The 12,343-nt window shown below is 44.4% G+C and overlaps 1 protein-coding gene across 1 annotated transcript; it reads left to right on the top strand.

Moving 5' to 3' along the window:
• The first annotated feature begins 3,204 nt into the window (after window positions 1–3,204).
• Window positions 3,205–6,685, top strand: PIM2 (Pim-2 proto-oncogene, serine/threonine kinase). The gene is made up of 6 exons (XM_072124933.1): window positions 3,205–3,553; window positions 4,045–4,151; window positions 4,234–4,284; window positions 4,371–4,734; window positions 5,060–5,236; window positions 5,388–6,685. The coding sequence occupies exons 1-6, from the start codon at window positions 3,433–3,435 to the stop codon at window positions 5,489–5,491; spliced, it is 924 nt and encodes a 307-aa protein (XP_071981034.1). The 5' UTR covers window positions 3,205–3,432; the 3' UTR covers window positions 5,492–6,685.
• Window positions 6,686–12,343: the final 5,658 nt, after the last annotated feature.

Raw genomic sequence — 12,343 nt, forward strand, 5'->3', positions numbered from 1 at the left:
CCTGATGTGACCCTGGGTGATGAAGGAATGACTGGATTGACATGTTGCGCCAAAGACGTAGTGATGGTGACGGTCATTGCTAAGACGACAATGGCGGTAAATGGAACCAGCTGATGACGTCTGCCCACCGATCTCTTCTAAAGTGTCGGCATGGTGGCCGGTTGAACGTTCATTCATATTTGTATCTGTGAACTCTTAGCCCGGGGATGTGAAGCAGCGTATGACAGGGCATCTCATAAAGATACATATTGACACGGCGGCCATCTTTCAGTTTACTTAAGCCGTCTGTGTTTATCCTAGCGCTGTGTACACGGAGGAAGACTTAAGTTTGACGCATGAACTTCACATCAGACACTGCAATGCTCCAAGCTCCACACTGAGATGTCTCCTTTATTGGTGTCAGAGCTCGGGGCCAATGGAGGTTCTGTTTTTTACAGAAATATGTCTGAAAAGTAAATGATTTCTAATAATCACGATGTGTTTATAAACGTGTATTACAGACCTTCAATGTGACATTTATAATAAAAGAAACATGGCTGCCTTCTGCAAGTAGACAATGTGCCCTTAGGTTGTCCCCTGGTTCATTGTAGGGTAATATCACACACAACTAATGCTACTCATCAGTGGGACAGTTGGTAGAATAGGAAGTTTAAAGGACATCTATCACCAGGAAAGAATATGCAAATGAGCCTGAGGGGCTCCAGATTCCATTAACACCTACTTCATCCTGGTGGTTGGCTGCGTGTTCTCTCCCTTTGGCCTCATACACACGACAGTATGGTGGCTGGTGATACGGCTGCACGGTTTCACCCATAGAAGTCTGTGGCACGGTAAAGTGCGCATACAGTGTCTCACTCCACTGTGACCTAGCTGGGTGGCCGCACCCAAAATATAGGACGGGTCTGAAATGCGTAGGTGCTTGGCTTTCTATGGAGAGGGATGGGGTGAGGAGTGCTATCTATCATGTGCATCAGGTCTGCATTCACAAAGTCAGTATTCGTTCAGTATTTTGCACCTGTATTTATAAGCCCAAACCCAGATCTTTTCATTATAGCTTTGCACTATGCAGTGTCCACTTCGGCTTTTAAATACTGACCATGTAAAAGTGGCCTAGACAGGGGGCCACCAACTTTGGGGTTTCACAAGTCTCCCCCTTTTTTAGGATCGGGACCTGTCTGATCGGTGTGGTGCTTTATGTTGGAAGACGGCAGCCATTTTACTAGCCCTGGGCAATCCTCCATTCAGAAAACCAAACCTGACTACACATTAGGCATGAATAGCCATCATATCCAAGGGCCTTTGTTTAGTCACACCCTCATCTGGTCCTTACTGAAATGTCTGCTGATATTAAGTGTTCTTATTAGTGTTTCCTAGACCATTCTGTACGGTCAGGCAGCAGCGCTGTTGGCATGTGTGCGGTTATCCTGTGGAAATCTGGGATGTTCTGTGTATCTTGTGCCGCTGCTCATCTGTATTCAAGGAACACTTGTCATGTGTAGGTGCGCCAACTCCGTCCTGTACTCACATGTTCTACATAGCGATAGGGAAGTGGTAGAAGCCTCTGCCAGCTCGTCTCCAGTACACACGGACTACTATTCTACGCTATCCCCGGAGCTGCCCCAGATCTCTCCTCTACATGAACTCATTCACACTGATACCTTGCCCCATAGTAATGCTTTCCCAGCAGCTGTCTGATGCTGAGCACTCCGGGTGTGTCCACTTTTATTTTTCCTTGGAAATAACAGAAACCGCTTATCAAACACTTATCCGAGATAATTTCGGATTCTATAAACAAGAATTACTTCCCTCCTTTCTATTCATGTGATGACGTGGGTCATGGATGTATCTAGTCCTGACCATGACCCTAAGGTTACGTTCACACAAAGCAGGTTTTGGAAGTACATTACGAATCGATTTCAATAGTTTTTTTTGCAGGTTGCCACAGAAGATATGATATATAAAGATATGAAAATTACATCAATTGTGAAGTGACCCTTAAGGTGAATTTCGGTCCACATTATGTAATTATAACTTTCATGTAAAATTTTTATTTTCATGAAGCCGCCACTAGGGGGCACTTATGAGCCTTAGAGCAGACACTGGCTAAAATATGTGGCCAAATAGGACATCCTTGTAATTATTCATCAATAACTGGTCAGGACCTGACACCCAGTCATTGGAACCAGGAAACACAAGGCTCCATCCACTGTAGAGTGGCCATACTGGAGTACTGCAACAGAGTATTAACTCCTTCAAATCACCATATCCCTTGCTCATTGGATGAAAAGGTCCGGACCCATTATGAAGAACCTTGTATCATATGCAAATAGATAGTTATGGCCGAGCACGGTTGTCAGAGCTGAAGTGTCGGTACAGTGTGACACCTGCCCAGTTTCACTGACTCAAACTATTGGTTTCAGAATGTGTCAGTCTATGATAGGAGGACGCAGAGCAGTCATTTCTAGAGATCTCTGCCGATGATTGATCTCTGCTGATTTTCACCCCGAGAAATCGCAGAAAAACATGTTTGTTTGTTTTTCTCATGGCGCTTCAAACCTGTAAATCAGAAGTCAGATCCGTATCACATGGAAATGGATGAATTATTTTTAGGCTTCGTAAGAATACAGGAAATGGTTTTATCAGTGAACCAACATCTCTGTCTCTATTTACAGAGTAATACTGGTACATTCGCTCTATAACACACATCCAGTAATCTGGTATCTGATAGTCCGGAAGATTCAGTGTATGTGACGATATAACAGGTACTTCCAATAATCCAGTGATTTGTATATACAGATATAACTATACAACAAGTGTTTCCAATAATCTGGGATCTGATTGTCCAGAACCTTTGATAACCCAGTGTTTGTTATACAGTGTATGTACAAATATAACTATATAACCGACACTTCCGTTAATCTAGCATCTGATAATCTGGAACATTTGATAATCTGTTATATAATAATATCTGTACATATGATGTATAACTTCCAATAATCTGGGATAATACCCCTTTAATCACATAACGCGAAATGTATACGTGACCTGCGTCATCTGAAATAGAGGTGACTTTGTGGAAAAGTCGCAGTGTGGCGCATGAAATATATATATATATATATATATATTACATTTATTAGAGTGTTTGTAATGAAATGAATCTGTTATTTTGTGTGTCTCTATCTATCTATCTATATATATCTAGTGTGTGTTCTGTATTCTCTGTGAGTCTGGCTGCTGCCTGACATTCGCGCGTCACAATTCCTAGTAAACAGACTTTATTTTGATACCCGACTCTCCCGCTCTCACTTCTCGCACGCCATTGGTCCCTTTGTGCATTGTATTTGAATAATATCCCAAAACATAACCTGTGATTGGCTGAAGCTTCTGGAAACCACACCCCTCCGCCTGCAAGTAATCGGAGCCTCAACTGACATGGTCTTCATTCACTTGTGGCAGTGTGTAAGAGCAGGTGGCATCCTCGCATCCTTTCATCACTTTGTGACTTCTCTGGAAATGATAACCCCCCTCATTGACGCCGTAACCTTCAAGTCAGGTAAGAACATATATCCCATCACAGAGCTGATTTTATCCGTTGTGGGAACTACAAGTCTCAGCATCCTCTAAATGAGGACAAGTACTTATTCTGGGAATTTAGAGTCCGGCTATGTATGGAGGAAGATAAGACATGCTGGGATTTGTAGTTCTACAATGTACATTTTGATCATTAATTTTGTTGCTGCTGTGAGCCGTGTCAGTCACCTGGGTGTTGGTGCGTGGGTGTGAGTGTACATGTTGTAGGGATCTAGTCACACACGTGTGCCGACTTGTCATTCCAGGTAAATCTGGGCAGTGTCTGTGAGAAAGAAAAACATTTACATGATGTGAGTTGTAGTTCTCCAGTGATACGGGAGCCACTACAACTCCCAGCATGCTAGGAGGTGTAGTGAGACATGGGGGTATATATACTATATGACTGCTGATGTACACTATGTATATGGAGACTAGCTGCCCCTATATCATGGATTGTCTGTGTTGCCTCTGCAGGGAAGGACAGGGCTTGTTTTGAGAAATTGTACCAACTCGGCGCTGAGCTGGGTCATGGCGGATTTGGCACCGTGTACGGGGCGTGGAGACTGGCAGACCACAAGCAGGTGAGTGTGGCAGGACCTCGCTGCCAGGACCTTCTCCCGCTGCTCATGGATGCAGCCACTGACTGATCTCTTGCTCCCCCAGGTGGCGGTGAAGCATATCTGGAAGAGCCGCATCATGGAATGGGCCCAGCTGGTGAGTGTCCGCACTATCTGCCATCATTTAGAATTGGAATTTTTCGTAAATGATAAATTCCTAATTTCCATATTTCCTCTTGTTAGGGTAACATGTCCCGTGTGCCCATGGAAGTCTACCTAATGCTGAAGGTGAAAGGTCACCAGGGCATCATCGACCTCCTAGACTGGTTTGAGACCCCAGACAGCTTCCTGCTGGTGATGGAGATGCCGGATCACTGCCGGGACCTGTTTGATGTCATCACTGAGCAAGGACCCCTGGATGAAGATGCTGCACGCAGCCTGTTCCGTCAGGTGGTGGAGGCTGTGGTGCACTGTCACGCCCAAGGGGTCACCCACAGGGACATCAAAGACGAAAACCTCCTGCTCAACACCCAGACAGGGAAGCTCAAACTCATTGACTTTGGCTCGGGCAGCCTGCTCCATGATTCCACCTACAGTAACTTTGATGGTGAGTAACACATAGATATGTACATCACTGCACTGATACACTGTAACAAAACTACCAGCCACTAGATTTTTGCTGCTGCCCTGCTCTTAGCTACATCGAGGATATAGCTGTAACAAAACCTCAGAAGAGTAATTTTAGGGCTGTATAGGTTTTCTAGTTATTATAAGAATATTCCATTCACTGACAGGTAGCATAGATATTATAAATAATGTGAATATGGAGATTCTCCAGTAGTTTATTATATTCTTCATAAATATATAAAGGGTATAGAGTATATAGAGTGTGTGTGTTTATTAAGTTAACCCTTGCGTGTTCTGCTGTGCAGGTACCAGAGTATACAGCCCCCCAGAATGGGTTGCATTTCGGAAGTACAAGGCGGTGCCAGCCGCAGTGTGGTCTCTGGGCATCCTTCTGTATGACATGGTGTGCGGGGATATCCCATTTGAAAGAGACCAAGAAATCCTACAAGCTCAGGTCGTCTTCAGAACCAGTGTGTCTTCAGGTAAGAGACTAGACGTGTCCATATGCTGCCATGTTTGCCTGTGACACCCCTCTGCACCCCCTGCCTGCTTTTTATCCTGGCACCCCAGCAATTTCCTGCTTGTACCCGTTTATCCAATACGTCCCTAATATCTTTATTTCTGTCTTTCTAGAATGTGAAAACTTAATCCATCGGTGCTTATCCACTCGGCCCTCGGAGCGTCCCTCTCTAGAACAGATCCTTCAGCATCCCTGGATGAAGGAGGAGCGCACGTAGTCCCATTACCCTAACCCCAAAGACATTAGTGCTGACCTGCCATACACCGCCCTGACCACTAGGGGGCATGATTACTGTACAAGGCCGAGCACTGCCCGGCTACCTCCATACCCCAGGACTCATGGGGGCAGCTTGTGGTCCTCAGCTGTGAAGGACAATAAAGTCAATTGGACAACCCCTGGTGACATTTCCAGGATGTCCTGTATACGCTGCCAGCGCCGGCTGCGGGTTACACCCTGACGTGACTCATAGTTTGTGCAAACAGGAAAAAGTTTATTGAAGTACCTGGTTTTACAGGATGATCTACCTGGGAAGTAATAAGTGGTTAATAATAACCGGGTCTATGGGGGACATTCTGTAAAAGTGGAGATCAGTATTTCCCAGTCACACAAGGTTAAGGAATCATGGCGCCATTTTGTTGGAGTCACAAGTAACATGGTTTCCTAGCGATAATGCTCAGGAACCACAGCCTTAACCTTCCATGGCTTGTGTATTTAGTGATTTTATCATGCCCATATAACCTTCAACATGTGGCATCTGACAAAAATTTGCATAATTTTTTTTTCCAGAAACATCGCCCCACCTATACAGAGGACGTGTGTGGTAATGCAGCTCAACCCCATTGAAGAGAATGAAGCTGCAGCACCAGACACAGCCTGCAGATAGTTGTGGCGCTATTTCTAGAAGAAATTTCTAGCTCTGGATAATCCCCTTAACTATCTTTAAATTATTGGGAAGAACTTCTGCAGAATATTCCTGTCAAAATCAATAAAAGATTCATCGCTGGCTCTTTACTAGGGCAAGCACAAAATGGAGGAATTGTCCAATGCAGCCAATCACATTGGCTGTTACATCTTTTCACCCTAGGTTGGAGAAATGAGAGCTGGTGTCTGATTGGTTGTTACTTAATGTAAACAGAAGAGGCCTGATCCATGACAGGAATTGATAGCTGATGGTTGCACCGCTCCTCCATTTTCTGGTCCAGGATATAATGGTGGTTTTCAGTGCCCCCATTATGTCCTGTGCAGTGTATGACCCTGTGAGGGGCCGCAGTGTCTTTTGTTGGAAGAGTAAATACTTGTGTATTACATGAAGAGTCCGCTCACGTTATAGATCTGTGTATTATATTGTATATAATGTATTCATGTCAGCAGACGTGTTATTTAATAAATGTGTGAAGTGTTTTTTACCTGACATTATGCGTGTGGTTTATGTGACAGAAAATCCTATAGCTGCGTCGTCCTCTCCTCCTCCGCCATCTTTTATCACGGATAATATCAGAGCCTCCATCTCCAATTCTGTCAGATGTGACTGGAGGAACAGCCGTTACCTCACAGTTTTCAGATAATTGGAGGGGGAGACACAAAATGTCCAGTGTATGCACCGAAACAGCACACATTTACATATATGTAGCCCCATAATTCTCCCCTTCTTTAGCGTCCCCTTAGTGTCCCTATATCCCACTTATCGGCCCCCCACATGGTATGATGCCCCCTTCCTATACATGGTGGAATGCCATAATGTATATTGCTTCTCAGTGTCCTTAGGCAGCGTGATTTGCTCCACACAGTATAAACACTATTCATTAGTGGTCCCTGACACATAGTAGGATGCCCCTTTGTGGCCTTCTACATGGTATGATGTGTGGACCCACACTCTGTATTGCCCCCATGTGGCCCCAGTCAGGGGCGTAACTTGAGGGGGTGCAGAGGTTGCGGTCACACCCGGGCCCAAGAGGTTTAGGGGGCCCTTATGGTGTCACTTTCCCATATGAGAAGACTATTACTATAAACCATACATTATAGTCGGGGGCCTGGCACAGACTTTGCACTGGGGACCATCAGCTTCTAGTTACGCCACTGGCCCCAGCTCTATATAACTTATACCCCATCTTATTTCCGTCATATGGCTTATCCATTATCGCTGCCTTTACTACCCCTTGGTGTAGGGCATCTATAGTCTGACTGCTGAGACTGTAGAGAACCTTTTGGAATCTTGATGCTTGAATCTTTTCTTATTATATCCATGTACAGAATTTACCTCTTTCCTTTCCTCTTTAATATCTCCTATTTGTCTTCCTGCGACTGGATCATCACTTCATGAACCAGGAGGCTCAGGATGTACAGTGCTTTTTATAAGCCACTCTGAAAGAAGAGTGAAAAGATGTAGTTATTGAGCTGAATCCTGCTATAATTTTACCATTACCAGTAGCGATTGCTGCTATTATTACCATTTCACCCCAATTTCTTTAGGGAAATCCAGAAAACTGTAGCTTTACCGGGTGGCTGATGTTAAAGGGGTTATCGGGGCTTCTGGTCAGATTTGGGCAACGCCTTGCCTCATTATTAATTAAACCCATCCTAAAAATCTGCAGAAATGGTGTTTTTTATAGTCACGAGCTTGCGGTTTACCGCTATATAACGGCAGTTTTGTAGATTACGGTGAGATGCACACAGTCCATTTTATCCATATAGAATTGTTTCCCCTAAATCCCTTCCCTTCCTTGGTTGAACTTGATGGACATGTGTCTTTTTTCAGCCGTATAAACTATGATACTATTTTCCACAGATCCTCGTAAACGTTCCTGTGTGAAGCCCACGCTTTAGTTTCGGGAACTAGTGATCCTCCACGTGCGGGTGTGGCGGGATCCCGATAACCCGGAGTAGCCGTGTAAACAGCCGTGTACGTCAAAGCCACAGGTGACAGGTGAGGAAGTCCGTGTTTGATTGTCTCAGATCTGTTTCCGTGTATTTTCCAGGATGGGACAAGACGGTGACATTTGCATCACACAATATGTCAGAATGTAGATAAACAGAGGCGGGGCAGAGATGGAGGTGATTGTCTACCCAAATAATAGCATCCTTGAAATTGGCCAATAATTTCCGCTTTTGTTAACCCTTTACTACAACGGTGCCTGCAGGTGATTACATCCATCGCTGCTGCTCCCTCCAGCTCAGTACCCAGAGAGTTTATTGAGGCTATATACTACCGCCATCTAGTGGAGAGTGACAGAATTACATGGGAACCTGTACTGCCAGCTGTCTGCACATTCAGTCTGTGTCTAAAAATACTGACTCATTATAATGTACAGCAGCTTGTCGTGTGTATATTATATAATTATCATACTATATGCACTATAGACATAAGTAATTTAGCATTTACTTTTTCTTACTTTTTTAAGTTTTTTCACTAAAAATTCGTCCATTGTCATGAGGACAAAAAGCTGGAGCAAAAACTGGAACATGGCAGACATGTATTATAGGTAAGAGCCGTCACCGTACTTGAGTATATACCTCCTTGTATAAATGTGTGTGCCACGTCTGCTCACCAATTCACCAACATTCACATCAAGACTGCAGTACCAGACACAACCCATGGACCCATGTGGCGCTGTTCCCATGTGCTGGACCTCCAGTCTGTACCATTTATGGAGAATAAACCACTAGAAAACTTTATTTTGGTTTTAGACCAATGTTGCAATTTATATTTTACCAAAATGAAAGAGCTTCCTGCTATAGACAACAAGTAAACTTCACTGCTTCATTGCTTAAAGAGACTGTCACCAAATTTCCCCATTAAAACTACTCATCCCCTCAGGTAGGGAATGAAATGTCCTTTCTAGAATTCCCTCTAGAATTTCACCTGTTTACCTATTAAAAAAACTCCTATAAAGTTATGTGAAGAAGAACAGAGAAGAGTCATTTTTTTAGCTGAGATGAGTCAAGATCAGAGGCTACAGGGGAGAGTCACTTCAGTTTTATAGCAACTACAGTATAAACATGCTGCTGGTGTCATGCTAAAGATAAGAATCTCATCTTTCAGATTGCATTAGGTTTGTGGTTCTTTATCTCACAGATTTGGCAGAGACTGGATCTGGAGCTCAGATTTCTAACTATTGGGGAATCTATGTTAGTTGGAAGCAGGTTTTTTTGGTTATTTTTTTCAGGGCTGTGGAGTCAATGACCATTTTGGTGGAGTCGGAGTTGTGATAAAATGGACTGACTTTACAAACATTATGACATTTCCTTTAAATGTCTGTTCTACACTCACCGGCCACTTTATTAGGTACACCATGCTAGTAACGGGTTGGACCCCCTTTTGCCTTCAGAACTGCCTCAATTCTTCGTGGCATAGATACAACAAGGTGCTGGAAGCTCCTCAGAGATTTTGGTCCATATTGACATGATGGCATCACACAGTTGCCGCAGATTTGTCGGCTGCACATCCATGATGCGAATCTCCCGTTCCACCACATCCCAAAGATGCTCTATTGGATTGAGATCTGGTGACTGTGGAGGCCATTTGTGTCCAGTGACCTCATTGTCATGTCCAAGAAACCAGTCTGAGATGATTCCAGCTTTATGACATGGTGCATTATCCTGCTGAAAGTAGCCATCAGATGTTACAGGGTACATTGTGCTCATAAAGGGATGGACATGGTCAGCAACAATACTCAGGTAGGCTGTGGCGTTGTACCAAGGGGCCCAAAGACACCATGACACCACCACCACCAGCCTGACCCGCTGATACAAGGCAGGATGGATCCATGCTTTCATGTTGTTGACGCCAAATTCTGACCCTACCATCCGAATGTCGCAGCAGAAATGGAGACTCATCAGACCAGGCAACGTTTTTCCAATCTTCTACTGTCCAATTTCGATGAGCTTGTGCAAATTGTAGCCTCAGTTTCCTGTTCTTAGCTGAAAGTAGTGGCACCCGGCGTGGTCTTCTGCTGCTGTAGCCCATCTGCCTCAAAGTTGGACGTACTGTGCGTTCAGAGATGCTCTTCTGCCTACCTTGGTTGTAACGGGTGGTGATTTGAGTCACTGTTGCCTTTCTATCAGCTCTAACCAGTCTGCCCATTCTCCTCTGACCTCTGGCATCAACAAGGCATTTCCGCCCACAGAACTGCCGCTCACTGGATGTTTTTTCTTTTTCGGACCATTCTCTGTAAACCCTAGAGATGGTTGTGCGTGAAAATCCCAGTAGATCAGCAGTTTCTGAAATACTCAGACCAGCCCTTCTGGCACCAACAACCATGCCACGTTCAAAGGCCACAAATCACCTTTCTTCCCCATACTGATGCTCGGTTTGAACTGCAGGAGATTGTCTTGACCATGTCTACATGCCTAAATGCACTGAGTTGCTGCCATGTGATTGGCTGATTAGAAATTAAGTGTTAACGAGCAGTTGGACAGGTGTACCTAATAAAGTGGCCGGTGAGTGTATTTATGATCTAAGGATTTAGGCCAATGGTGAACAACATTTATTGGTATAAGGGAAATATTGTTATACCGCTCAACTTTTAGGGGCCGCATCAGTAACCAGCACAGTACAACACAAAGTACCACCCCAGCAACCAAATACTGCCGTCAGGGGAATCGATAATAATGGAGACCCCAGAGCAGACAACGATAATGATGGTGAGACCCCCAGAGTACACAGTAATAATAATAATCCTACGGGAGACCCCAGAGCAGACAAAGATAATGATGGTGAGACCCCCAGAGAACACAGTAATAATAATAATAATACTGGAGACCCCAGAGCAGACAAATAATAAACCAATCCTCTCCTTTCCTGGCTCCTCTTTGCTCCGCACTGCAGTTTCTTCTCTCCTCCATGCAGACATCAGGACCCTGGGGCAGGCGAGGACCTTGGAGCAGTACCGTACAGCTGACAAGTACTTACCACTCCTGGGTCTAGTCCTGTGTCGGATCTTTTTCTGGTAATGACGAGACTGGTGTGGAATGGGGTGACTGGCTGGATGGCAGCTCCCTATTATACGAATAATAGGGAGCCATACAGGAGCCAGAAGAGCCGGCTCTTCATGAGTGAAGCCTAATGAGCCAGCTTGCCAAGAAGAGACGTAATGCCCACCAGTACCTGGGGCCGCACTACACTTAGCTGCACTCACTGTTACCTGGCCTACACCAATCATCTGCCATCAGTTATGGAAGTGCTCAGTGCCGCCACTCAGCGCAGGTTGTGCATCCTCTTCTACGCTTTTAGTTGAGATGAACGTGGTTGCACTTTATGTACATGCTCAGAAAAACAGCGCTGTGTCCGAGTCGGTGACCATTTTGGTGGAGCTGGATTCTAAGTTAGGGAAATTTAGGAGTTAGAAGTTGGGCACCTACACAGTCCTGTTTGTTTGTTTGTTTGTTTTTTTTGCATCAATATAGGATTATTACAGTTTTATCAGTTTTTTTTATGAATTTTTCATGCACATCCAGAAGCTCTGGCTGCAGCATATATAAACTTGACTCGTCTAAGGTAAAATATGACTCTTCTCATTTCTTTGAAGGAGATTTCACATAGAAGAGGGGATTCCAGAAATTACATTTCTTTCCCTACCTGAGGGAGCCGGTAGTTTGATTTCGGAGTGTGGACCCCTTTCCCCCCTAATTTGTCCAGCATACATAATTTATAACATAGTTTCTTGTGTTGTGCGGAGAGATGTATTAACCATTTTAAACTTGAATTGGTGATTTTTGGGTGCCGTTTGCGGATCTCGGTTACAACCAATATTGCCGCCATCACATTGCACTTAGAAGGGGTTACATTGTGGCCACTTTCTTTGAATAATGTATAGATAATCGTAACATTGTGAGGCGGAGGTCTCGTCTCTGCAGCAGATACAAGCAATTCTTATCTCTCTAGATCAGTGATGGTGAACCTTTTAGAGACCGAGTGCCCAAACTACAACCAAGATCCAATTATTTTTCGCAAAGTGCCAACACACAAATTTAATTAGTGATTTATACTCCCTTCTCTGTCACAGCTTTCATTGATACCAGCCCCTGAGGACACCAATATAGCAGAAAATAGTCCCAGGTAGAGCTGTCACTT

The sequence above is a fragment of the Engystomops pustulosus genome, chromosome 9, assembly GCF_040894005.1.
Source record: "Engystomops pustulosus chromosome 9, aEngPut4.maternal, whole genome shotgun sequence".
NCBI classification, from domain to species: Eukaryota; Metazoa; Chordata; class Amphibia; order Anura; family Leptodactylidae; genus Engystomops; species Engystomops pustulosus.

What these genes read in the sequence shown, in the direction of transcription:
- PIM2 (XM_072124933.1), top strand. Translation starts at nt 3,433, where the DNA reads ATGGTCTTCATTCACTTGTGGCAGTGTGTAAGAGCAGGTGGCATCCTC. An exon ending in CGCCGTAACCTTCAAGTCAG is followed by an intron (nt 3,554 to 4,044) that starts GTAAGAACATAT and finishes TTGCCTCTGCAG; the next exon opens with GGAAGGACAGGGCTTGTTTT. An exon ending in TCATGGAATGGGCCCAGCTG is followed by an intron (nt 4,285 to 4,370) that starts GTGAGTGTCCGC and finishes TCCTCTTGTTAG; the next exon opens with GGTAACATGTCCCGTGTGCC.